Raw genomic sequence first — 23,441 nt, 5'->3', positions numbered from 1 at the left:
AAGTTTGTTTCGCAGGAGGTGGTGTTTTTTTCCTCTCTCCTGTCTCATCCTTTCTCCCCTCCCTTCTCTCCCACCCCCTTCTTCTGCTGCCTCTCTTACTCCCTTCTCAAGCCCAGCTCTCAGCCCGCTAGCTGGGGAAGGGGGAGTGTTCCGAAGACCTTGGCTCCCCACTCTGTCTGGATTTAGGGGCTGGCATGGAGGAGGCAGGCCTTGGCTTTACTCCCTCCTGCCCACTCCTCCAAGAGGGACACAGAACCAAGGGGCTGGGGCTGGCGTCTGTGTGGTCAGTAATGCCTCAGGATCTGGTCTCTCTGCAGACCTTGAGGGTGGGCCCCACACTCCTCAGCCCTTGTTCTGAGCCAGAAGTGGACCAGAGGACCTCTTGCCCTGGTAGGCCTATCCACAAAAGCCCTCTCCATCTTTCATACCCTCTCTATCTAGATTGAGATGCTGGATACTTTGTTCTCCTGGGTTCTTCCTGCCTGGGCTCCACACTTAGCAAGAGCGTGGCAGACCCACAAGGGTCCCAGTTTCTAAACTCCAAATCATGGAATGGGCAGACCAAGCTCCCCATTGGGTACTTTGGATGCATATGGAGGCATTTCTAGCACGTGGTTGGGTGAGGGCCTCCCACCACTAGAAACCGCCTTGGGGGTCTTGACCCTCTCATGGGGGCCAGGACCCCCAAGAGCTTGACCTAGAGTGGGTATGAAAGTAATTTTCTGAAACCCTAAACCACAAAGGCAATCGTAAATCCCAGTGCAGAAACGCATAAGCCATGCCTTTAAAAGGAAGTGTCCATGCCTTTTTGTAACTGGATCACACATCCATACGTCCATGTTCTGAGGACAAGATACTTTCCTTTACCACATGCAACAGTTAAAATTTTTTCAAGCAGTGTGAAAGTTTATGTAATTAAATGTAAGTCTCTCTCCTGCCTCTAGACCTTCCATTCCCTTATTTAGAGGCAACTGTGGTCAGTATTTTTTTAGATATCCTTCTAGAAATTTTCTGTGCATATACAAGGATTTTTTGTTAAGATTTATATATTTATTTTAGAGGGGGGAGAGAGCACGAGCAGGAGGGACAGAGGGAGAGGGAGAGAGAATCCCAAGCAGACCCAGTGCTCAGCACGGAGCCTGGCTCAGGGCTTGATCTCAGGACCCTGAGATCATGACCTGAGCTGAAACCAAGAGTCAGACGCTTCACCGACTGTGCCAACCAGGTGTCCCTATCTGAGAATTAAAAAAAAAAAAAGCAATTAGAAAACACTATATGGGCTTTCCTTTTTAAAGCCAACAGTAAGTCTTGGAGACCAATCCATCTGAGTATGTCTGCACTGAGCTCACTTGGTTAGACTGACAGGTAGCATCCCATGGCATGAATGTGCTACCATCTGATTAACCCGTCACCCTCTTGATGGAGATTTTTGATTGTTTGCTGCCATGAACCAGTCCATTTGTCTGTCCTGGCACCTGTGTCCATGGGTATTTCCAGGGTGAAGGATGTGAGCATTTTTAATTTTGAGAAGTTTTGCCAAATTTCAAGTAGGGCTTGTTTTTATTATTATTTTTATTTTTTAAAGGTTTTATTTGTCTATTTGTCAGAGAGAGCACAAGCAGGGGCAGTGGCAGGCAGAGGGAGAAGCAGGCTCCCCGCTGAGCAGGGAGCCCCATGTGGGACTTGATCTTAGGACCCTGGGATCATGACCTAAGCCAAAGGCAGACACTTAACTGACTGAACCACTCAGGCACCCCATCATCATTATTATTATTATTACTACTACTACTACTACTATTTTAAAGGATAAGACAGTCCCTGAGGAAGGTGGGCCGTGAGGCTCCTGAGGATGAACCTAGGATGGGAGGTGCTCTTTAGGAAACAGGGAGGGGCTGGGGGGGTGGATAGCTCAATGTGATGATAGGGAAAAACATGGCAAACCCAGGGAGGGAAATTAGCAAAGGGGAGGACATGGGGGGGGGTCCCTGTGACCCTTCTTACCTTCTAAACTCAGGATGTGACGTGCCACTGTTGAGTTAAGGTGATTCTGTCAAACCTTTGATGTGTCACTTCCACGAGTCCTCGTCAAGTAGGATGTTAGCCCTGCCAGGTAAAAGAACTAGCACGTTCCATCCTAATCAGGCAGAGTGTTAACTGACAGCCACGAGAACTAACCCACGACACCCTGACTGAGTCCAATGTTAGTCTTTCCAGGTAAGACTTACTCTGTTAAGTTCTACTTGGGTAGAAGTTTACCTGCCAGGTAACAGAATTAAGGTATGCCCCATGACACTTTCTCATTTCTTTTTTAAATTGTCATAGAGCAGAGAAGAGAAAAAGGACCTTCTTCCCTGAAACATGGATTTGGCGTTGTCTGAACATCAGGTACAGTGAGCTTTTTTTTTTTTTTTTTAACAGTAAGTTGCTGTGCCTTCGCTGTGTTTGCGGGCTGACTCAAGGCACTCAGGCAAATCCAGATCGTTCCCAGTGGATTTGCTTTCAGATCTGACATCAGCATCTGAGTCAGACTTTGGGCATCCTTTTCCAACACATAAAACTCAAAACCATGAAGTCAGCCCCAAATCCCGCTGCAGCCTCAGACATCTGCTCAGGAAATATGAAATGCAGGTTCTTCGTGCCTCTTACGACTCCCACTTGGGGTAACTCTATCTGCTCTGTTTGCATAACGAGCTCATTAAAACAATTACAGTTCCCTGGAACATGAACTTGACCCCCTCCCCACCTCCCTCACTCCTCAGGGGACTCGGGCTCCTGCCCACAAAACAGGCTGCTTTTCTCAGCATATTTCCTTTCCACATTTTCCCCCCTTTCAGTTCTTTCTGAAGAAGCCCTGCTGTGCCAAATTCCTGCCAGATGCTCTTGGATTTTTTTCTTTCAATGCTTGGTGGCAGAACACCAATGGTACTAGTGGAAGGTCATGATGGCCTGCCCTGGGAAACTAGTTAGGCAGGAAAGGTCAGATGCCCCCCAGGCCATGGGTGGGCTTACTGCTGAGGTGGGCCCCCCTTCTAGACACAAGATGCCATGGCACGTGGTCATCACAGAACGGAGCTCCCAGCTGGGGGTTCCTCTGGCTGCTTTCACAAAGATGTGTGTGTCCCCTTTATGGAAAGACTTCACTCCTGGTCAGAACAGATCCAGATGACTGCGTTTCGTTCTAGGGGTCTAAATCTAAGATGGGCTGTCTGTCTGCTATCATTCAAATGTATCTATTTTTTCTGGGGCCAGATGTTTTTGGTGCTGGGTAGTGTTTTTGGTACCAGGGTTGGCACCTTGAACAAGGTGAACTCTCAGGTTGCTCCCACCTTTTGGCTATGACAAATAATCCTGCTGTGATCACAGGTGTGCAAGTATCTCTTTGAGACCCCACTTGCAGTTCTTTGGGGTATATACCCAGAAGTGGAATTGTTGGCTCATATGGTAATTCTATGTTTAATTATTTGAGGAACTGCCATACTGTTTTCCACAGTGGCTGCACCATTTTACACTCCCCCTAACAGTGCACAAGGTTCTTCTTTGAATATTTGATAGAATTTGGGGCGCCTGGGTGGCACAGTTGGTTAAGCCTCCGACTCTTGGTTTCAGCTCAGGTCATGATCTCAGTGTTGTGAGATCGAGACCAGCATCAGGCTCCACACTTGGCTCAGAGTCTGCTTGGAACTCTCTCTTCCTCTCCTTCTTCCCTTCCCTCTCCCCTTCTAAAGCAAATAAATAAATCTTTAAAAATAAAAAAAAAAAATGTTTGGTAGAATTCACCAGTAAAGCCATCAGGTCCAGGGCTTTTCTTTGTAAAGAGATTTTTGGTTATTGATTCAATCTTCTTGCAGGTCTCTTCAGCTCTAGGTCTATTCAGATTTTGGTCTCCTTTGTAATTTAGTCTTGGTTGGTTTTGCATTTCTAGGAATTTGTCCGTTTCATTTAGATTACCCAAGTTCTTGGCATACAATTGTTCATGTACTTTTCTTTAATCTTTTTATTTCTGAGAATGGATAGTAATGTCCCTACTTTCATTTCATATTTTAGTAATTTGAGTCTTCTCTCTTTTTATCCTTAGTCTGTCTAGTTAAAAGTTGGTCAGTTTCACTGGTCTTTTCAAAGAACCAACTTTTGGTTTTGCTGTTACTCTTTTCTGTTCCCTAATTCATTTATCTCTGCTCTAATCTTTATTATTTCCTTCTGTTAGCTTTGGGTTTAGTTTGTTTTTCTTTTTAGTTCTCTAAATTGTGAAATTAGGTTGTTTATTTGAGATCTTTCTTCTTTTTTAGTGGGTATGTAGCTATAAATTTCCCCCTCAGCACTGCTTTTACTGCATCCCATAAGTTTTGATAGGTTATGTTTTGTTTTCATTCATCTCTGGGTATTTTTAAATTTCCTTTGTGATCTCTTCTTGGATCCATTGATTAATGAAGATTATGTTTAGTTTCCACAAATTTGTAAATTTTTCAGTTTTCCTTTTCCTACTGATTTCTAACTTTGTCCCATCATAGTCAGAGATGATACTTTGTATGATATCTACCTTTTAAAATCTACTGAGACTTCATTTATGGCCTCATACATGATCTGTCTTGAAGACTGTCCTGTGTGCACTTGAGAAGAATGTGTGTGCTGTTGCCGGGTAGAGTGTTCTGTGAATGTCTGCTGGATCTAGTTGCTTTATTGTGTTAAGTCTTCTACTTGCTTACTTATCTTCTGTCTGGTTATTCTGTCTGTTATTCAGAATGGGATATTGAAGTCTCCCAACTATTACTGTAGAACTATTTATTTCTTGCTTGAATTCTGTCCATTTATGTATGCTTCCTATATCTCAGTGGTCTCTTATTAGGTGCATACATGTTCGTAATTTTTATATCTTTTTGCTCTACTGAATCTTTTATTAATATATAATGTTCTTCTTGGTCTCTTGTAGCCTTTTTTGACTTAATGTCCATTTTGTCTGATATTAGGATAGCTGTACCTGCTCACTCTTGGTTACTATTGACCTGACATATCTTTCCATCCTTTCACTTTCAACCAATTTTTTGTCTTGAGATAAAGTGAGTCTCTGGTAGACAGCAGATAGTCAGGTCATGTTTTTTAATGCACTCCGTTGATCTCTGCTTTTTAATTGGAAAGGTTAATCCATTTACATTTAATGTAATTACTCATAAGGAGGGCCTCACGTCTGTCATTGTGCTCTTTGTTTTCTATGTGCCTTAGAGCAGTTTTGAGATGCCAGCACAGGGCAGGAACCTAGCTCAGGGTACATGGCGGGGATCAGGGACAGCATCCTCATTCCAGCACCCGGGATGTTCCATCCTCGGCTATGTTACCCACTTCCCTTCTGTGAGGTCTTGGGGATAGTGGCAGTACACTGTGCAGCTCCCGGTTCATAGCAAGAGCCCAGCCAGGCTGGCAGGCAGCTCCCATTCTTGTGGTTGTTTCATGGTTATTTCAGGCAGAGGGAACAGTCTGATCTTGGTGGGCAGAGCCAGGTGTGGTGCAGGCGTGAAAGCAACAGGTAACCCTGAGCAGTTGGGCAAGGCTCAAGGGTCAAGATGCAACAAAGGTGGGATAGGTTGGAGCTTTCAAGAGTTCAGCTGAGCTGGAGAGAGGGAAAGCTGAGCTGTCAGGTGTTGGAGTGGCTAATTCAAGCAACCACAAGGAGCCATGGTGAAGCCTTTCATCATTACCTTGACAGTATAGCCTGACTCCTCCTGTTCTGTTTTTCCCACAGAATGTCACACCTTGCAAGTAGATCAGACATGGAGTTGTCTCATTGTGGAGGGAGCCCTGGGCAAAAGACTCTGACAGTTTTACGGACCCTGGTGTTGGAGGAATGGAGGAAGGAGGGCTCAGAGTGGGAAAGTACTGGGTGCTGAGCCAAAGCGGGGAGAAATGCCTCTGAGATTTCCTCCCACTGATAAGGAGACCTTGGCAATGGTCTTCAGACACCTAAAGCCCTTGGGGCCCAGGCAGGTCCCTAGTGACACACAGACCTAGGAATGGAGGCAGTGGGGCTGGGAAGGCAAAGTGTGGCTGGCAATTCCCCTCAGAGGCCACAGTATGCTGGCTGTGCCTCGAACCTGCTATGGGGAAGGCAGCGTCCCCTGACGGCAGCCAGGGAGAGCCTTTGTAATGACCTGTAGTCAGGACTAGAAAGAATCACACAAAGGATTATTAACTGGGAGTCGGGCTCCACAGGAGTCTCTTGGGACAAGGATACCAGGCCAGGAAGAGTAGATGTACCCTAGTTGGGGGGGCAGGCTGGTGGCACCCAGGGTCCACAGAAAAGTTGGCTGTGACCATATGAAGTGGACAAATGTCCTGCCAACTGGGAAGAGGCCACATGAGTTGTAATGGGGTGACAGCATGTGATCCTCATAGAGGGGAGAATAGAGGCCGCAGGTCCTGTGGGGTTGCTGTGAGCCATAGGCTGGGGTGTCCGGCCGCCCAATGAGGGCCTCCAGGGTCAGGCTCCTGGGAAGCGGACAGAGTCCAGGCAGGTGAGTAAGGAACAGCCTGGCCTCCTGCCAGGCCGGGAGCTGTCTGGGCTTCACTTCCTGGGCTTCTCCCCAGGTCATGGGTTTTCTCCTCCGAGGACTCTTACACCAAATTAAGATAAATCTCAAAAGGACATCCTGGAAATGCAAAGGAGACCACAGCGTTTGTCCTCGCAAGCCGTCCTAGAGTGATCAGGGGTGCCACTGGCCGGGGGCAGGGGGAGCCTTGAGCAGCGGGTGCCATCTGAGAGAAATTGCGCCTAAGCCACGTGCGTCATTCCCGATTTCCTAGTGCCACGTGACAACGGGCAAAGAGAAACAAGTGGAGTTCATTTGAATCATATATTTTATTTAACCCAATAGATATCCCCAAATATTATTGTTTCCACAGACAATCTAAAAATTCTCGGTGGTACGTTTTACGTTTGTTTGTTTTGTACTGCGTGAGTTTCCTACAGTTGCTGTCACAAAGTGCCCCAGACTGGGTGACTTACGACAACGGAAATTTATTCTGTCATAGTTCTGGAGGCTAGACGTCCGAGATCCAGGTGCGGGCAGGGCTGCACTCCCTCTGAAAGCTGCCAGGGGAGAAGCCTTCCGGGCCTCTTCCAGCTTCTGGGGGCTCTGGCGTCCGTAGCTTGTAGCTGCATCCCTCCCATCTCTGCCTCCGTCTCCTCTGTTGTGTCTGAATTTCCTTCTTAGAAGGACGCCCAGCATTAGATTGGGGCCCGCCTTACTCCAGCCTGACCTCATCTTAACTAATTTCACCTGCAAAGACCCTGTTTCCAGATAAGGTCACGTCCACAGGCACTGGGCGTGAGGGCTCGGATGTACCTTTCTGGGAGACACAAGCATGCCCCCAATGACTGGTCCCCTCAATTCAATGTCTTTCTCCCCTGCAGAGGGTGGGGCGTGCCCTACCAGAGTCGGCACGGCTGAACCCACGTGGCGGGTGACCCTGTGTCCACAGCTGTCCTGAGAGCCATTCGTGTTTCTGATTATATGAGTTCAGGCCGAGGGGCGGCTCTCTCCTGTCGCGCGCCGTGTGGTGCCTAAATGCTTATTTCCTGGCTGCGGGGACGCCTACCTGGGCCCCCCCCCCCGCCCGGCCTTGCTGCAGTCCCCCCTTCCCCATCCGGCCGCCTTGGCCTGACCCTGGAGAAGGGCCTATGATTGTCCATCCTTCCGCAGTGACCCATCCGGTGAGGAGACGCTCAGCGTGCAGGTCCCGGACTCCATCACCAGCTGGGTGGGTGACGCCGTGGGTCTGTCCGAGGCTTGGGGCCTGGGTGTCGCCGCGCCTGCCCTGCTGAAGACCTTCAAGCCCTTCTTTGTCGACTTTACACTGCCCCCCAACGTGGTCCGTGGGGAGCAGGCCAAGATCCCGCTCAGTGTCTACAACTACGTGGGCACCTGTGCCGAGGTACTAAACCCGCCCCCTCCCCCAGCCTTCCCTGTGCCCAGGGGTGGGGGTGGGGCACCTGGATGTCAGGAGTCAGGGATGGGGGGGTCAGCCTGAGCGGCTTGGAAGGGGACAGAGCATCTTTGTAAATGGGGAGGGGGACCTGGGAGCAGCGGCAGCTGTGTTACCGGGGAGACGGGCAGGAAATCCTGCAAAGCAGGTGCTCGCCATCCCCGTTTACACTTGCACACTCGCCGACGTGGCCACGCTGTTCCACTGGTTGGTGTTTCGGTTTCCACAAACGTCAGGGACAGAGGAGTCGCCCGCGGTTACGGGTTGCATGGGTCAGCACGTGCTAGGAACAATGAGGACCGCAGACCTTGCTGATGCTGCGCAAACTCCAGGGGCCGGGCAGCGGGGCCCCAGGTTCCACCTCCTCGGAGGGAGGACGTGGAGGAGGTGACTCTCTCCGCTTCCTGCCGCAACAAAGTAGCACCAACTGGGAGGCTGAGGACAATAGAAATGGATTCTTTCTCAGTTGTGGAGGCCAGAGTCCAAGGTCTCGGTGTGGGCGGGGCGGGTTCCTCCCGGAGGCTCTCAGGGAGCCCCCCTCTCACGCCTCCTGCCGCCTGGCTCCAGTCTGTCTGCACGTGGCCGTCCCTCCCAGTCTTCCCCACCATGAACGTCTCTGGGTCTGTGGGTCCTCTTCTAAAGATCCCAGTCCTATTGGCGTAGGGTGGGCCCTCACCTCGCTGTAACGTAGTGACTTCTGCAGAGACCCTGTTTCCAAATAAGATCCCATTGACAGGTGCCAGGAGTGTAGGACTTCAAAATATCTTTCCCAGAGCCACGAATGAACCCGTAACAGCTACCCCGAGGGGGTGGGCTTAGGACTGACCTTGGAGGCTGGGGGGAATTTCAGAATCTGGTGATGAGGCAGGACGGCAGGCGAGGGGGGCCTGTGAGACCAGGTGGGTGCATGATAGGGAAGGGGGCTTCAGGGGACCGGGGTCTGAGTATCAGGGCAACTTGGGGAGGCAAGGACCACTCACCCTCCCCCACCTTTGTGATCCTTGAGGCTGGCTAGACCTGGACGTCAGCTGGTGGGAGGGAGGAAGGGAGATGGAGGGCTCTCCACGGTTAGGAGGGGTGAGTGAGGGGCAGGATCAGGGGTCCAGCTGGAAGCAGGCCTGCTCTCTGCAGGTCTCAGCTTCACCCCGACAAGCCACGTGCTGGGGACATGGCTGACTTCCTCCTGGCCCTGGCCAAGTGTGTGGGGACCCCCAGGGCTGCTGGCTCATTCCACATCGAGGGCAGAAGATGTGAGCTGCAGCCTCAGCCAGACACTGTGGAAACTAGAGATTTCATCCCCAAACCCCAGATTTCCCTTTTTTTTTTTTCCTGAAAAAATGAGGACATCTGGTTAGAGAGCAGTTTTGCTACCTGCAGGGCACCCAAGGCTGCTGGGGGTCCAGCATGTTCACACCTCTTGGTCCCCCAGAAGACTGGACTTTGGCTTGGCATTTCTATTTACGGCCTCAGTTTGCCTCAGTTTGCCTATCTGTAAACTAGACATGAGAGCTCACCTTGGCCCCGCTCACCCCCGCCGCCGGCTTCTCTGGGGCAGGAGGGAAAGAGCAGGCACGAGGGCCCCTCGTGAGCCTCAACAGGGATGGCTGTGGTCTGTGATCATTTCTGAGCTTGGCCCAGAGCCAGGATAGCAAGCGTTCTGAGTCAGGCGCAGAGGGGGACCTGGAGCTTACATGCGATGCTTTACTCCTTTTTTCCCTTTGCAAATGCTATCTGTCCACCGAATGGTTACGCTGCCCAGAAGCTTGTTGCACGCGATGGTGTGTGACAGCCTCAAGGCTCGTAAGGGAGCTCTCGCCCCGGCGTCCAGCGGGCACAGTATGAGTCCGATGCTGGCGTTTACACGTGACTTTCCCTCCAGTGTCTCTTTGACTCTATAGAAGAGCCTCACGTTAATGTGCTGTCACCTAGGAGCTTCTTGTCCCTTGAGCCTTTAATTAAAGGAAAATGTCAACTGGAAAAAAGAAAAAAAAAGCAGTCAGTGCAGATTCTGAAATAGGAATGAAACACCCAGAGGCCATGGGAAATGAGCTCCTCGGTGTGAAATGCTGGTGGTTCTCATTCATCATCCCTTGGAACCAAGTGCCCAAGTCCCCAGTGTGTGCCGGGCCTTGTGCAGACATCAGAAGACCCCAGGGCCCAGGACGTGGGGTCCTCCTGCGCTCAACCTCGGAGCGCTCACACTGCTAACCTCTGAGGCCAGCGCTGGTCTCAGGATTTTGTCCGCATTGATACCAAGTACCTGCGTGGGCCGGGGAGGAAGGGCTGGGGGTGGAATCGTTCCCAGATAGGAAGCTCAGAGATGCACCGTTACATGTCCAAGGTCTCCCAGGGAGTTTGGGGCCGAGCTGTGTTAGAACTGGGTGTTTACAGGGAGCCGGGCAAGCCCCAAGAAAGAGCAGCTCCCCTGAACTCAGGAATCTTCAAGCAACGTTTGAGTCAGGCACCAGGGCCTGGAAGGACATCCCTGGAAGAGGGAACAGCATGTGCAAGCAACAGAGGCAGGAGGCAGCTTAGCCTGTCCTGGGAACTGCCCATGACATGGTCTGGCTGGGCTTTAGGGTCTGATGGGAAAAGCAGGAGAGAGGAGGTCAGAGCCTCGTGCCTTCATCTGGGTGAGAGCCACTGTGCCAGGAACCAAGGCAGTGGCTATGGTGTGGCCTGGAGGGGGCCGAGGGGGACATGAGAAATAGGCTCAGGACAGGCATACGATCCATTCTCTGTCATTCTTTTTTGGTAGCGTATAGCCAGGGGGAGTAAGACCGCAGTCTGAAAAAGCCGGTATAAGTGCAGACTGATCCCTGATCTAGAGGGCGGTCCCCCAAGGGAGGGTCCTCACCGAGTTGGCAGACAGGACCCTCAGGTGCCCCTTTTAGCTCCAAGCCCACACTGGCGGCTGCTTTGTTACACGTCCCCAAGGCACCAGGGAACCAGACCCATTTACCCCCCCAACATGGACAGCTGGTCGTTCCACCCAGGACCTGGAAAATACAGCTCACTGACGCTTGGCTCTTAAGTCTCTTCCCTCCTTGGAAGAGCGCTGACTCAGAGGGACGTGGGGGCTCCAGACACACGCTGCAGCAGCTCCTCGCACTCGGGTCCAGCTGGGCTTGTCCCGAGGCAGGAGTCAGACGCTCTGTCACACTTGCCACTAGATTTTTCTCCTCTCCTTCCCTCCCCATCACACGTGTCTCATGTGTGACTTAGGCGTGTTCATCCTCTGAGGCCCAGGGATCACTCGTGTCCTCTTCGGCTTCATTACTTAAGTACCTAGGAGGGCGCCTGTACCCACTAGGTGCTTCATATGTGCTGATCGGACAAATGGATGTGCACCAAAGAGCCTGCAATAGATTGGGAGGTGTAACCACACATGCGTGTAGACACACTCACATGCGTGTGTGCGCGCTCGGGCACTGTGCATGTGTATGTGCGTGCACGTGTGTGTGCGTATGCCACACTTACACACACGCACGTAGGTATGCACACAGATGCGTGCATGCACGGCACACGTGTGCACACACAGAACTCTTACTATGACACCACGGACCTCAGAGGTGGGACAGAGGGCCAGAAGAAGTGCTTTGTGGGGCAGCAAGTCCCTCCCCTCTGGTGCCCTGGGTGGACGCGGGAGAAGATGCCCTTGAATCCACCTTGGTCCTGAAGGGAAGCTGCCCCCGTGGGGTGTTGGGGGGCTGAAGTAAAGAGAGGGCTCCGAGCAAGACAATGGTAAGTAGCTGGTTCTGATTGGAAACGGGAATGAGCCTGTCCCAGAAGAGCATGGCTCTGGGGGAGGGCTGATGCGGTGGGCAGTGGGACGTGCTGGAAGGGCACCCAGGTGCCATGAGCAGCATCCCGCCCTCTGCAGGTGCATGTGAAGATCTCAGTTCCCAAGGGCATCCGGTTTGTCGGGCATCCCGGCAAACGCCATCTGACCAAGAAGATGTGCGTGGCCTCTGGGGAGACAGAGCCCGCCTGGGTGGTTCTGTCCTTCAGTGACCTGGGACTCAGCAATGTCACAGGTGAGGCCCCGTGCTGCCTCAGGCATCCCCCCTCCGGGCCACCAAGGGGTCCGCGTGCTGAGCCCAGGCACAGGTGAGGGGTGGGCGGGGCAGTAGATGAGGTCAGGACGGCAGCTGGGGAAGCAGGCCAGAGGGACTGGGTCAGGATGGTCAGGGGTCAGGACGGAGGGGTGGGGTGGGGCGGTCCCCAGGGGTGGGACCTGAAGCTTCACCTGGAGGGAGCCGAGCTTAGGTGCCACACCGGCCTAGCATGCGCAGGCGTGCACACATTCCTGCACGTGCAAACACGTTGTCCGAGGGGGAGGGACGGTATGGCTCCCCCCCCAGGTGGAAACCTGTTCTGACAGCAAGCACTGAGCGCTCAAATCTCCGCAGCCAAAGCCCTAGCTTACGGAGAGACAGGCTGCTGCCGGGATGGGAAGTCCATCAAACACTTGGAGGAGAGCTTCGCTGACAGGCGGGTCCCCGTCGGGAGGGATCACATCAGGCGCAGCGTGATGGTTGAGGTAAGCCCGTGTCCTCACCCAGGGCCCTTGGCCAGGGCCTGATTCCATCAGCCATGGGGTGGGGGCCTGGCTGGAGTGTATGGTCCCTGCGCAGGGCCGGGGCAGCCCCCGTGGGTCCTGCTGTCGGTCTGGGGGCAGGTGAGGGGTCTCTGTGTCTCCTCCCTAGGGGACTGCAGCATCCAGCCCCCCTGCAGTAGAGTGAGATTTGGTGGAGCGGCCTGGGACTGGCAAGGGCTGCGGGGAAGTGTCCTCTGACCCCCACGTTGACCATCTTAGAGCGTGGTGTGCTTCCGTCTCCGACTTCCTATTTGTCATACCTGTCATGACCTGGTATTTGGATGGCTGTCATTGGAATACCTGTGCAGAAAGGACACAGAGCCTAGAGCAGAGGGGCCCAGAGGATGGGGTCTTATTGACAACCCCCCCCGCCCCCCGGCTGGGAATCTAGGATCTGCCACTTAGTGTGAGCTGGGTGCCTGTCTTGATATTCCAGCGGTGCTCCCCAAGTCAGGGGTGCTCACACTCACCCCACAGTGTGGGGGGGGCAGAGAGAATGCACATGATCCCTCACAGGGCTGGGCATGCGGTAGCCGCGATGCCCCATCTTTTGGGGGCTGCTTGGACACATCGGAGCCCAGAGCCCTGCTGAGACTCTCACGCTACACGAAGGGTGCCCAGCAGCGCCGATGAAGCTCCTCGAAGCCTCCCAAGGGTCTGCCCCTCCCCCGTGGCCCAGCTGCAAACAGCTGTCCTCCCTCCTGCCCGTGGTCCCGGCAGTGCTGAGCACGCAGGATTTCCCTCGGCGCCTGGAGCCACACGCGCGAGGGGCAGAAGTCCTGGAGGTGGACGAGTCATTGCCACAGCGTGGCTGACAGGACAGGATGGATTCCTCGGGGACAAGCATGTCATCTGATGAGGAATGCAGTCTCCGTGAGCCAGCAGGATGGGATGGCCTCAACAGGAAGCACGGAGACCCCTGGCAGCCCTTTGCTCAGCCTGAGCTTGCTCCCTGGCCTGCAGCCCGCCCTCCTGCGGCCGTAGCAGATGGCAGGCCACCCAGACAGAGCAGCCAGGCGGACTTACAGGCCTGGAGTTCTTGTCTCCTCCATCTGCGGAAGGAATTTCTCAATGCAGAGAGGGATTCTCTGTCCCTGGGCCCCTCGTCCAGGTGCTTGGTGGTCCTCTGCGTGCAGCATCAGCTGGTACGACTTTGTGCAGGCTGTCTGAGAGCAGGAGGTGACGTTCAGGCATCAGAAGACCCGAGATGTCAATGCAAAAAAACTGAAGTGTGAACTGGAAAAATGGATTTCTGGAAACAGGAGGTGGCTGATGTGTGGCTTGATAAAGCAGCAAAACCCTTCTCCCGCTCCACCCCACGGGAGAGCTCTGGGGGCGTGGTTGGTTTGCTGGATCGGTTATTTGGTGGCCGGTCACGCGACACTGCGTGCCGTCTGCTGGGGGGGAAACTGCAGGTGACGGAAATACCTTCCCAAGAGATGTAGGGTGGGGAAGACGTCTGGGAGCCATTGCGTGCGCTCTACGGGATGGAGGAGGAGGCAGGCTCCCTGGTTAGCCTGGGACACCAGGAGGACAAGGGGGGAGTGTGGCAGGCATGACCAGTCTAGGAGCAGGTGGTGAGTTGGTTTGACCAGAGCCTGGAGAAGGGAAATGAGCCTCAGTTTCCCCACCTGGGCCTGGGAAGTAGGCAGCCTGGTCCTTCTCCATGTACTTGTGACGCTGGCATCACCCTGCAGGGTCCAGACTTAGAGCTGCTGCCATGGGAAGGCGGCCGCTCCCCGGAGCCGACCACCCCTCCGCACTCAGTTCTCCCCGTCTCTCTGTTTCAGCCGGAGGGAGCCCCCCGTGCGTACACCTACAGTGCGTTCTTCTGTCCCAACGGTGAGTCCCTGCACCCGCCCTGCGGAGGACTTTGGCCCTTAGCCCCACACTGTCGCAGCTCTCCCGCTGCTAAGTGGATGCCTGCCCTTCCTGGGCTCTGAAAACACAGCAGTGGAGAACTGAGATGTCCGGGCTGCTGACAAGCATGAGCGAGAGTGAGGGTCGGGCATCTGCCATGCAGGAAGGCAGTGCCCACGAATGTAGACTGGAGGCGCCAATGAGAAGAGAGACCCCGGGCAGGAATAAGGCTGTCCGCAGGGCCCGGGGTGAGGAGCTTAGGATCCAGGGAAGGGAGGTCTTAGAGTCGGGTCAGGGGAAAGCTGTGAGAAGCAAGGCTGACCCAGAATCCTGAGCCTGTAGAGAAAATAGGAAATTAAAGTGGGTTCCAGAAGGCGTGTGATTCGGGGTCTGCCTCAGTCCCCTGAAATCGACATTATACTTGTACATGACCCATGAAAAGGAAATGGGTACAGAGTGCCCCATGGGCGCCTCTGCCTTGGCGGGGTCAGGGAGATGCTAAGCAGAACGTGACCCGGGGCTGCTGGTGGGAGGGTCTGCCTTCTCCCTGTCCAGTCCCTCCCAGAGGAACCATTTAGTTTGGAGCCCAGGCCTGGCCGCGCACTGGGCAGTCCCCCACCAGGCTTTGGCAGGTGGTGGAGCTGAGGATCTGAGCTGGAGTCCCTGGGGGTTGCCGTTGCCAAGGCATTCAGCACCACAGGTGCCGTGACCCACATGGACCACTCTGGACACAGGCTTCCTCTTGACGTGTTTCCCCTTTTTTGTACTAAATAACAATACGGTGCATATGTGCTCAAATGATTTTTGACAGAGGTCCAAAAGCGATTCCATGAAGGAAGGAGAGCCTTTTCCACAAACGGTGCTGGAGTAATTGGACATCTATTGGCAAAAGCATGAACTTTGACCTAAAGAGCCCACTTTATACAAGAATTGACTCAAGGATTGTGGACATACATGTCAAACTATAAAATTTTTAGGAAAAAATTCGGGAGATAATCTTTGGAATCTAGGGCTAGGTGAAGAGTTTTTAGATATGATACCAAAAAGCATGACCCATAAAAGGAAACTGAGGAATGAACCCTCATCAAAATTAAAAACTGCTTTGCAAGGAGCACCTGGGTGGCTCAGTCGGTGAAGCATCGGACTTTTGATCTCAGCTCAGGTGTTGATCTCGGGGTCATGAGTTCAAGTCTCATGTTGAGCTCCATGCTGGTTGTGGAACCTACTTCAAAGAAAAAAAAACCTGCTTTGCAAAAGATGCTGTTAAGAGGAAGAAATACAAGCTATAGACTGGGAGAAAATCTTTCCAAACCCAGATCCAACAAAAGACTAGTAGCAGAATATATAAAGAGCTCTCAAAATTCAACAATAAATAAAACAATGCAATTAGAAAGTGGGAAAAAGGAGGGGCACCTGGTTGGTTCAGTCAGTGGAGCATATGACTCTTAATCTCAGGGTTGTGAGTTTGAGCCCCATGTTGGATGTAGAGATTACTTAAAAATAAAATCTTAAAAAAAAAACAAAAGTGGGAAAAAGGAAGTTCAGCAAAGAAGATACACAGGTGGCAAACAAGCACACGAAAAGACGTTCAAATCCTTAACCATTAGCGAAATGCAAAATAAAGCATCATGAGTTATCAATGCACACTTATTGAATGACTTAAAATTAAAAAAAAAAAAAACATTGCCACAATAAAAGGTGGCTGGGATGTGGAGAGAAGGCATCATTCATACATGGCTGGTGGGAATTGTAAACGGTATGGCCACTGCTCGTAGTTTCTTAAAAAGCTACACATGTTCCAAAGAAATTGCACTACTAGGCATTTATCCCAGAGAAATGAAGATTTCTGTTTACACAAAAACCCATACACAGACATTCCTATCAGCTTTATTTTAATAGCCCCAAACTGGAAACAGCCTAGGTGTCCTCTGGTGGATGAATGGTTATACAAAATTCTGGTACATTCATACCCTGGAGTGCTATTCACTGGTAAAAAGGAATAAACCATTGATATATGCAGCAACTTGGGTAAAGGGGATTGAGTGAAAAAGCCTCAATCCCAAAAGGTCTATAAATGATTCCATTTATGGTATTTTTGAAATGACAAAATTTTAGAAATGGAGATCATATTATAAGTCATTGCTGAGATGGGGAGGACGGGTGTGGATATGGTGATAAAGGACAGTAGGAGGGGTCCTGTACAAATAAAATTGGGCAAATCCGAATAAGATTAGTGGATTGTATCAATGTCAATATCCCAATTGTGATACTGTAGTTGAATTTTGTGAGATACCACTGGGGGATACTGGGTCAAGAGGACACAGATCTTTCCGTATTATTTCTTACAGTTGTCTGTGAATCTATAATTATTTCAGTAAAATTTAAATTAAAAATATTTTTTAAAGTGATACATGTGTGGGGCGCCTGGGTGACTCAGTCCGTTAAGCATCCAACTCTTGATTTTGGCTCAGGTCATGATCTCAGGGTCATGAGATCGAGCCCCAAGTCAGGCTCCATGCTTAGCTTGGAGCCTGCTTAGGATTGTCTCTCCCCATCTGCCCCTCCCCACCTCCCCCTCTAAAAAAAAAGAAAGTGATACATGTGTACGAATACTGAATGATCCTACTCATATGAAGTACTTAGAGAAGTTGAAATCAGAGACAGAAAGAATGGTGGGAGCCGGGGGCTGTGGGGAAGGGCTGGTGACTTAGTGTTTAATGGGGACAGAGTTTCAGTTTTGCAGGATGAAAGAGTTCTGGAGGTGGACGGTGCTGGTGTTTGCACAATGTGACAGTATTTGATACCACTGTACGCTTAAAAATGTTTAAGATGGCAAACTTACATTATGTGTATTTTACCACAATAAAAAAACTGTGAAAAGAAAAAGCAATACCTATGTATTACAGGGAATTTAGAAAGCAGGAAAATTATCTCCTCTGGTTTGCATCCATAGATGACCTCTTCTGACATTTTGTTGTATTTGGTTTCATAGGATTGATTGTTGTTTGTTTTAACGTAGTTGTTATTAATGAGCCATATGAGTTTGAATTCTGCCTCGCTCATTTAACATATCCCAAGCACTTTTCCTGGTTACTGTAAAGTCTTTATACACAGCATTTCAAAACAGCTTCAGTATGTTCTATCAAATGACTGCTCCCAGGGCGCCTGGGGGGTTCAGTCAGTTAAGCATCTGCCTTCAGCTCAGGTCATGATCCCGGGGTCCTGGAATCGAGCCCTGAGTTGGGGTCCCTGCCCAGCGGGAAGCCTGTTTCTCCCTCTGCCTGCTTCTCCTTCTGCCTGTCTCTCCACTTGCTTGTGCTCACGTGTGTGCACACACTCTCTCTCACTGTCAAGTAAATAAATAAAATTCTTAAAAAAAAAAACAAAACACCCAAAACGACTGCTCCATAATTTGACCATTATGGAATGTTTTGAAACATTGTTGGACACTTATATATTTTCTCTATTTTTTACATCATAATTTATGCTAGCCTGAATATATATTTGTATTCAAAGTAGAGTCAGTAATATTTTTAACATGTTTATGGAGGTATAATTGGCATACAATAACTCACACGTATTTTAAGTGTACAGCTTGGTAAGTGTTGGCATATGAAACCATCACAGCTAAGATAATGAGGGTTTCCATTAAACCCAAAAGTCATGCTCCCTTGTAACCACTCGCTCTGTCTACCCTTGTCACTAGGGAACCACTGACCTGCCTTCTGTCTCTATAAATTACTTTGCTCTTTCTAGACTTTCTTATAAATGGAATCATGTAAAATGTACTCTTCTTATCTGGTTTCTTTCACTCAGCATAGAAATTTTGAGTTGCATCCATGTTGTGTATATCAATGATTTGGTCATTTTAAGGCTGAGTGGGACTCCGTTGAATGGATGCATTGCACTTTGTTTATTCATTGACCTGTTGATGGGCATTTGAGTTATATCCAGTTTGGGGCTATTTCCAATAAAGCTGCTATGAATATTCATGAACAAGTCTTTGTATGGGTAATGTATTTTCCTTTCTCTTGAATCAGTACCTATGAGTGGAATAGCAAAATCATACAGTAGGTAGGGGTTCAACCTTTTAAGAAACGGTTGCACAGTTTTCTGAAGTGGTAGTACCATTTTGCATTCCCACCAGCAGGGGGTGACAATCACTTCCTCCCTCTCCTCATCCACACTTGGGGTTGTCCCATCTGATTAATTTTAGCTCTTCTTTTTTTTTTTTTTTTAAGATTTTATTTATTTATGTGACAGAGAGACAGCCAGTGAGAGAGGGAACACAACAGGGGAGTGGGAGAGGAAGAAGCAGGCTCCCAGCGGAGGAGCCTGATGTGGGACTCGATCCCGGAATGCTGGGATCACACCCTGAGCCAAAGGCAGACGCTTAACGACTGTGCTACCCAGGCGCCCCAATTTTAGCTCTTCTAATAGGTGTCTGATGATATCTCATTGTGGTTTTAATGTGCATTTCCATCATTCAAGCATCGTTTCATTTGCCTGCTTACTACTGAGATAGATAGATAGATAGATAGATAGATAGATAGATAGATTTTTTTTTTCAGTAAAGCGCCTATTCAGATCTTTTAACACTAATTTTAAATTGAGTTTTGGAAGTTTTAAAAAATATATTCTGGATACAAGTCCTCTACCAGATAGACGCTTTGCAAAGACATTTCTCCCAGTGAGTGGCTTGTCTTTTCTTTCTCTTCATAGTGTCTTTCAAAGAGCAGAAGTTTCTCATGTCGATGCAGTCCAATCGCTCAGTCTTTCCTTTTATGGATTATGCTTTTGTTGTATCTAAGAAATCTTTCCCAAATCCTATGTTCTCTCCTCAGAGTTTTTGTAGTATTAGGTTGTATGCTTATCAAATGGCTGTGATCCATTTCGAGTTGATCATTGGAGACCATGCAAGGTGTGGATTGGAGTTCCCCTTTTCTGCTTCTGGCTAACTAGCTGTTCCAGCACCATTTGTTGAAAGAGTTTTCGCTATTGAATTGCCTTCACAGCTTTGTTTCAAATCAGTTGTTCGTACACGTGTGGGTCCCTTTCTGGACTCCCTGCTCTGTTCTGTTGTGCACCTGCCTGTGTTGACATCGGTACTGCACCGTTGGGATTACTGCAGCTTTCGATTAAGTCTGCACATCGATTAAGTAGAATTGATCCTTGGGAGCATTTCTTCTTTTGTGTGCTGTTGGCAGAACTGTCATTAAGCCAGCTCCGTTTGCTGTTCCTTGGGCCCCCCGTGGTCCTGGTTCTAAGTTCTGGGCACAGGCAGGGAGAGGCAGATGCCTCCAGGGGCGCCCTCAACCCCTCTCTCCTTCCCTCCATCCAGAGAGAGTCCACATCTCCACACCCAACAAATACGAGTTCCAGTATGTGCAGCGGCCGCTGTGTCTCACCCGTTTTGATGTGGCCGTGCGAGCCCACAATGATGCCCGAGTGGCCTTGTCTGCTGGGCCCCAGGACACAGCAGGCATGATAGAGATCGTCCTGGGGGGGCACCAGAACACCAGGTCCTGGATCTCCACCAGCAAGATGGGCGACCCTGTGGCCAGCACACACACGGCAAAGATCCTCTCCTGGGATGAATTCAGAACATTCTGGATCAGCTGGCATGGAGGGTTCATTCAGGCACGGCCGGGCTGACTGGGGTGGGCTTGGGAACGTCATGCTCCTGGGCATTTGCTGCCTCCTGCTCTGTGTCCAGCTCTGGCAGGGGGCAGGGAGGGGGGAGGGTAAACACAGGGCATCACCTCAGGCTGCTCATAGTCTGCCTGGAGTCACTTACAGGGGTGTAGGGATTTGGGAGCTGAGGGATGGTGGGAGGTCATGGAGAAGGAAAGTGGATATAAGCAAGTGAAATGGGGGCTGGTGTATTTTAGGCGCCAGGCAAAGGGGACGCAGAAAAGGAGCAGCTAACAGAGCTTTCTAGAGGAGGGACATAGCCAAACGGGGTTTTGAAACATGAATAGGAGTTCACCAGGCAAACTGGAGAGTGGAAGGTGTTCCAGGCAGAGGGAGTAGCATGTGCAAAGGCCCAGAGATTCCAGGGAGCCCAATGACTTTGGAAGCTGTAGATGCCACACTTGTGTCTCTGTTGGCCATTGAATGGATGAGGTGACCTTTAGATTCTCTATGACCCCCCCCCCCATAGCCAGTGTCATTGCTGCCTGAGCACCACTGTGTGCTTCCTTCCAGCATCCAGCAGCTTTGGCCTCTTTTTCCAGGTTGGCCATGGTCCAGAGCCTTCCAATGAGTCTGTCATCATGGCCTGGACTCTCCCCAGACCACCAGAGGTCCGATTCATCGGCTTCTCCACTGGCTGGGGCTCGGTGGGTGAGTTCCGCATCTGGAAGAAGGTGGAGGTGGACGAGAGCTACAGTGAGGCTTTTACCCTGGGAGTCCCACACAGCGCCATCCCTGGGTCTGAGCGGGCAGTGGCCTCTGTCATAGGTGCGTCTGCCTGGTAACCTGGCCGGGGGAGAATGGGGGCAAGGACTCAGGCCAAGGGGCAAGGTGTCCACTCCAGACTCAACTTCACATCAGCCTCTACTGGGGATCTGTTTCTCTGGGGCTTCCAGCCCCATACCCATTCACCCAACAAGCAGCTTCTGGTGCTTTCTCTGTGCCGGGGCAGATCCAGAGATGACCCCAACCCTGTCTTTGAGGTGTTCCCAGTCTGCCCACGGTGGGTCCAGACCCAGCCTGTCCAAGCCCTATGTGAGGCAACCCCCAGGGGCAGGTGGTGAATTCTGGGAGGGAAATGAGTGTGGGGTGATGTGCAAGAAGACAGAAAGTCTGGGTGAAGTCAGCAAGGTGCAGGGTGGAAGGTGGGGTTCCTGGTGAGAGGGGCAGACATCCAGAGATGTGCTGAGCAGGAGTCAGTGGTTGTGACCAGGGGTCTGAGGGGTGTGGGTTGTCTCCTGTAGCCCAGGTACAGGAGTAGAAAGTGGGGATTGTGTGGTCAACACGGTGTTGGGTGTTGGAAGGGTGGAGATTGGGGAAGAGGCCGGGAGGGGAACACAGACCTGAATGTAGGGGTCTTGGGTCTCTCTGACATCAGAGGACAGAAGCCCTGGGGCCCAGACTGGTTGGTGGTTGTGGCCGGATCAGAAGATGTGGGAGCTTACAATTTCTGAGCCAGGAGATCAAATCAGAGATGGCCCTAGGGGCAAATGGCCTGGGTAGCAGCATAGGGAAGCAAGCAGAAGAGCAGGGATGGAGAGGGGGTTAAGGCCAGGACCTTTGTGCCAGTGCCTTCAGCACAGTGGGATGGAAGGTGGAAAAGAAGCTGGGAAGCCCAGAGGAAGGTGATGAGAATGTAGGCAGGCTCTGCCATGGATGGAGCCTGCAGGAGCAGTGGCAGCCTCTATGGGCAGGAGGAAAAGCCAAGGAAGGAAGGGAGGTATAATCAGGGAACAGCAGGAGTTCTGGAGGGCCCATTAGCGATGTGTGGTATAGAGAAGCCAAGAAGAGGAACGGAGAGTGCTGAAGGGAGGAAAGCACGGGAGAAATCGAAAGGAAAAAAGAACTGAAAAATATACCAACAATGTCATGTGTGTATGGAAACTTAAAAAAAAATCTAAATATTCATGGCTGAAGAGAAAATCACGTTTCCTAATGGAAATTAGAAAAAAATATTTAAAGTGGAACCACAATGGCTGGATTGACCTATCAACACTTGTGGGATGCAACCGAAGTTGTACTTAGAGGAAAATGTATAGCCTTAAAGGCACCCATTTTAAAAGCCACAAAGAAACGAGCATTCAGCATAATGATGAGGTAGAGAAAAAGCACCGAGTTGAGACTAAAGAACACAGAGAGAGGTGTGTAGGAGAGTTCCAGCGGGTGGCTGCCAAGGCCAGGGCCCCCGCTGGGCTAAGTGGGCACGGGGTGCAGTCTGGTCCCAAAGGGCAGTAGCGGCAGTCAGAGGGTGGGTGGCCAGTGTCAGGCCATAGGCCGCCCTGGGGAAAGCTGTCCCTAGGACAGCCAGGGGAGCAGTCAAGGCTGGCCTGCAGCCGGCGCTCATTTCCTCCCCTCCAGGAGACGTCATGGGGCCAACCCTGAACCACCTCAGCAACCTCCTGAGGCTGCCCTTTGGCTGCGGAGAGCAAAATATGATCCACTTTGCACCCAACATCTTTGTCCTGAAGTATCTGCAGAAAACCCGGCAGCTCAGCCCTGAGGTGGAGCGAGAGACCACGGACTACTTGGTACAAGGTACTGGGGATGCGGGGGCGGGGGGGGGTCGCCCCGGGGGGGAGGGCAAGGGGGGAGGCAGCCCACAGGCCCGGCATAGCGGGTGCAGACGAAGGGACCCAAGTGGGTGAAAGAGGCCACTCGGAGTGGCCCCATCTGGTCACTGTCGGCAGGAGTCCTGGGTCTGCCCCTGTTAGGACAGGCTCTGAATGCTGGGAATCAGCTATGGGGAGAGGAACGGCATCTTTTAAAAATGTAGAAATTTTTTTTTTAATGATTTTTTATTATATTATGTTAGTCACCATACAGTACATCCCCGGTTTCCGATGTAAGGCTCGATGATTCATTAGTTGTGTATAACGTGCCCTCCTTACTACCCATCACCGGTCTATCCCATTCCCCCACCCCCTCCCCTCTGAGGCCCTCAGTTTGTTTCTCATAGTCCATAGTCTCTCATGTTTCATTCCCCCTTCTGATAACCCCCCCTTTCTTTATCCCTTTCTTCCCCTACCGATCTTCCTAGTTCTTAAAAATGTAGAAATTTTTTTTTTAATTTTTTTTTTTTAAAGATTTTATTTATTTATTTGACAGAGACAGCCAGCGAGAGAGGGAACACAAGCAGGGGGAGTGGGAGAGGAAGAAGCAGGCTCATAACGGAGGAGCCTGATGTGGGACTCGATCCCAGAACGCTGGGATCACGCCCTGAGCTGAAGGCAGACGCTTAACCGCTGTGCCACCCAGGCGCCCCTAGAAATTTTTTAACAAGAAAAGCAATATAGGGCGCTTGGGTGGCTCAGGT

The 23,441-nt window shown here is 51.0% G+C and overlaps 1 protein-coding gene across 1 annotated transcript in view; it reads left to right on the top strand.

Moving 5' to 3' along the window:
• CPAMD8 (C3 and PZP like alpha-2-macroglobulin domain containing 8) overlaps nucleotides 1-23,441 on the top strand; it is a 72,798-nt gene that overhangs the window by 32,107 nt on the left and 17,250 nt on the right. The window contains 8 exon segments of the mRNA XM_048227178.2: nucleotides 2,323-2,385; nucleotides 7,692-7,923; nucleotides 11,858-12,011; nucleotides 12,387-12,517; nucleotides 14,365-14,416; nucleotides 19,776-20,074; nucleotides 20,671-20,896; nucleotides 22,487-22,663. Coding sequence (XP_048083135.2) covers nucleotides 2,323-2,385; nucleotides 7,692-7,923; nucleotides 11,858-12,011; nucleotides 12,387-12,517; nucleotides 14,365-14,416; nucleotides 19,776-20,074; nucleotides 20,671-20,896; nucleotides 22,487-22,663 — 1,334 coding nt within the window.

The sequence above is a fragment of the Ursus arctos genome, unplaced genomic scaffold (assembly GCF_023065955.2).
Source record: "Ursus arctos isolate Adak ecotype North America unplaced genomic scaffold, UrsArc2.0 scaffold_14, whole genome shotgun sequence".
In the NCBI taxonomy this organism is placed as follows: Eukaryota; Metazoa; Chordata; class Mammalia; order Carnivora; family Ursidae; genus Ursus; species Ursus arctos.
The sequence above is the reverse complement of the archived record's forward strand: the minus strand, read 5'-3'. Positions and strand labels throughout refer to the sequence as shown.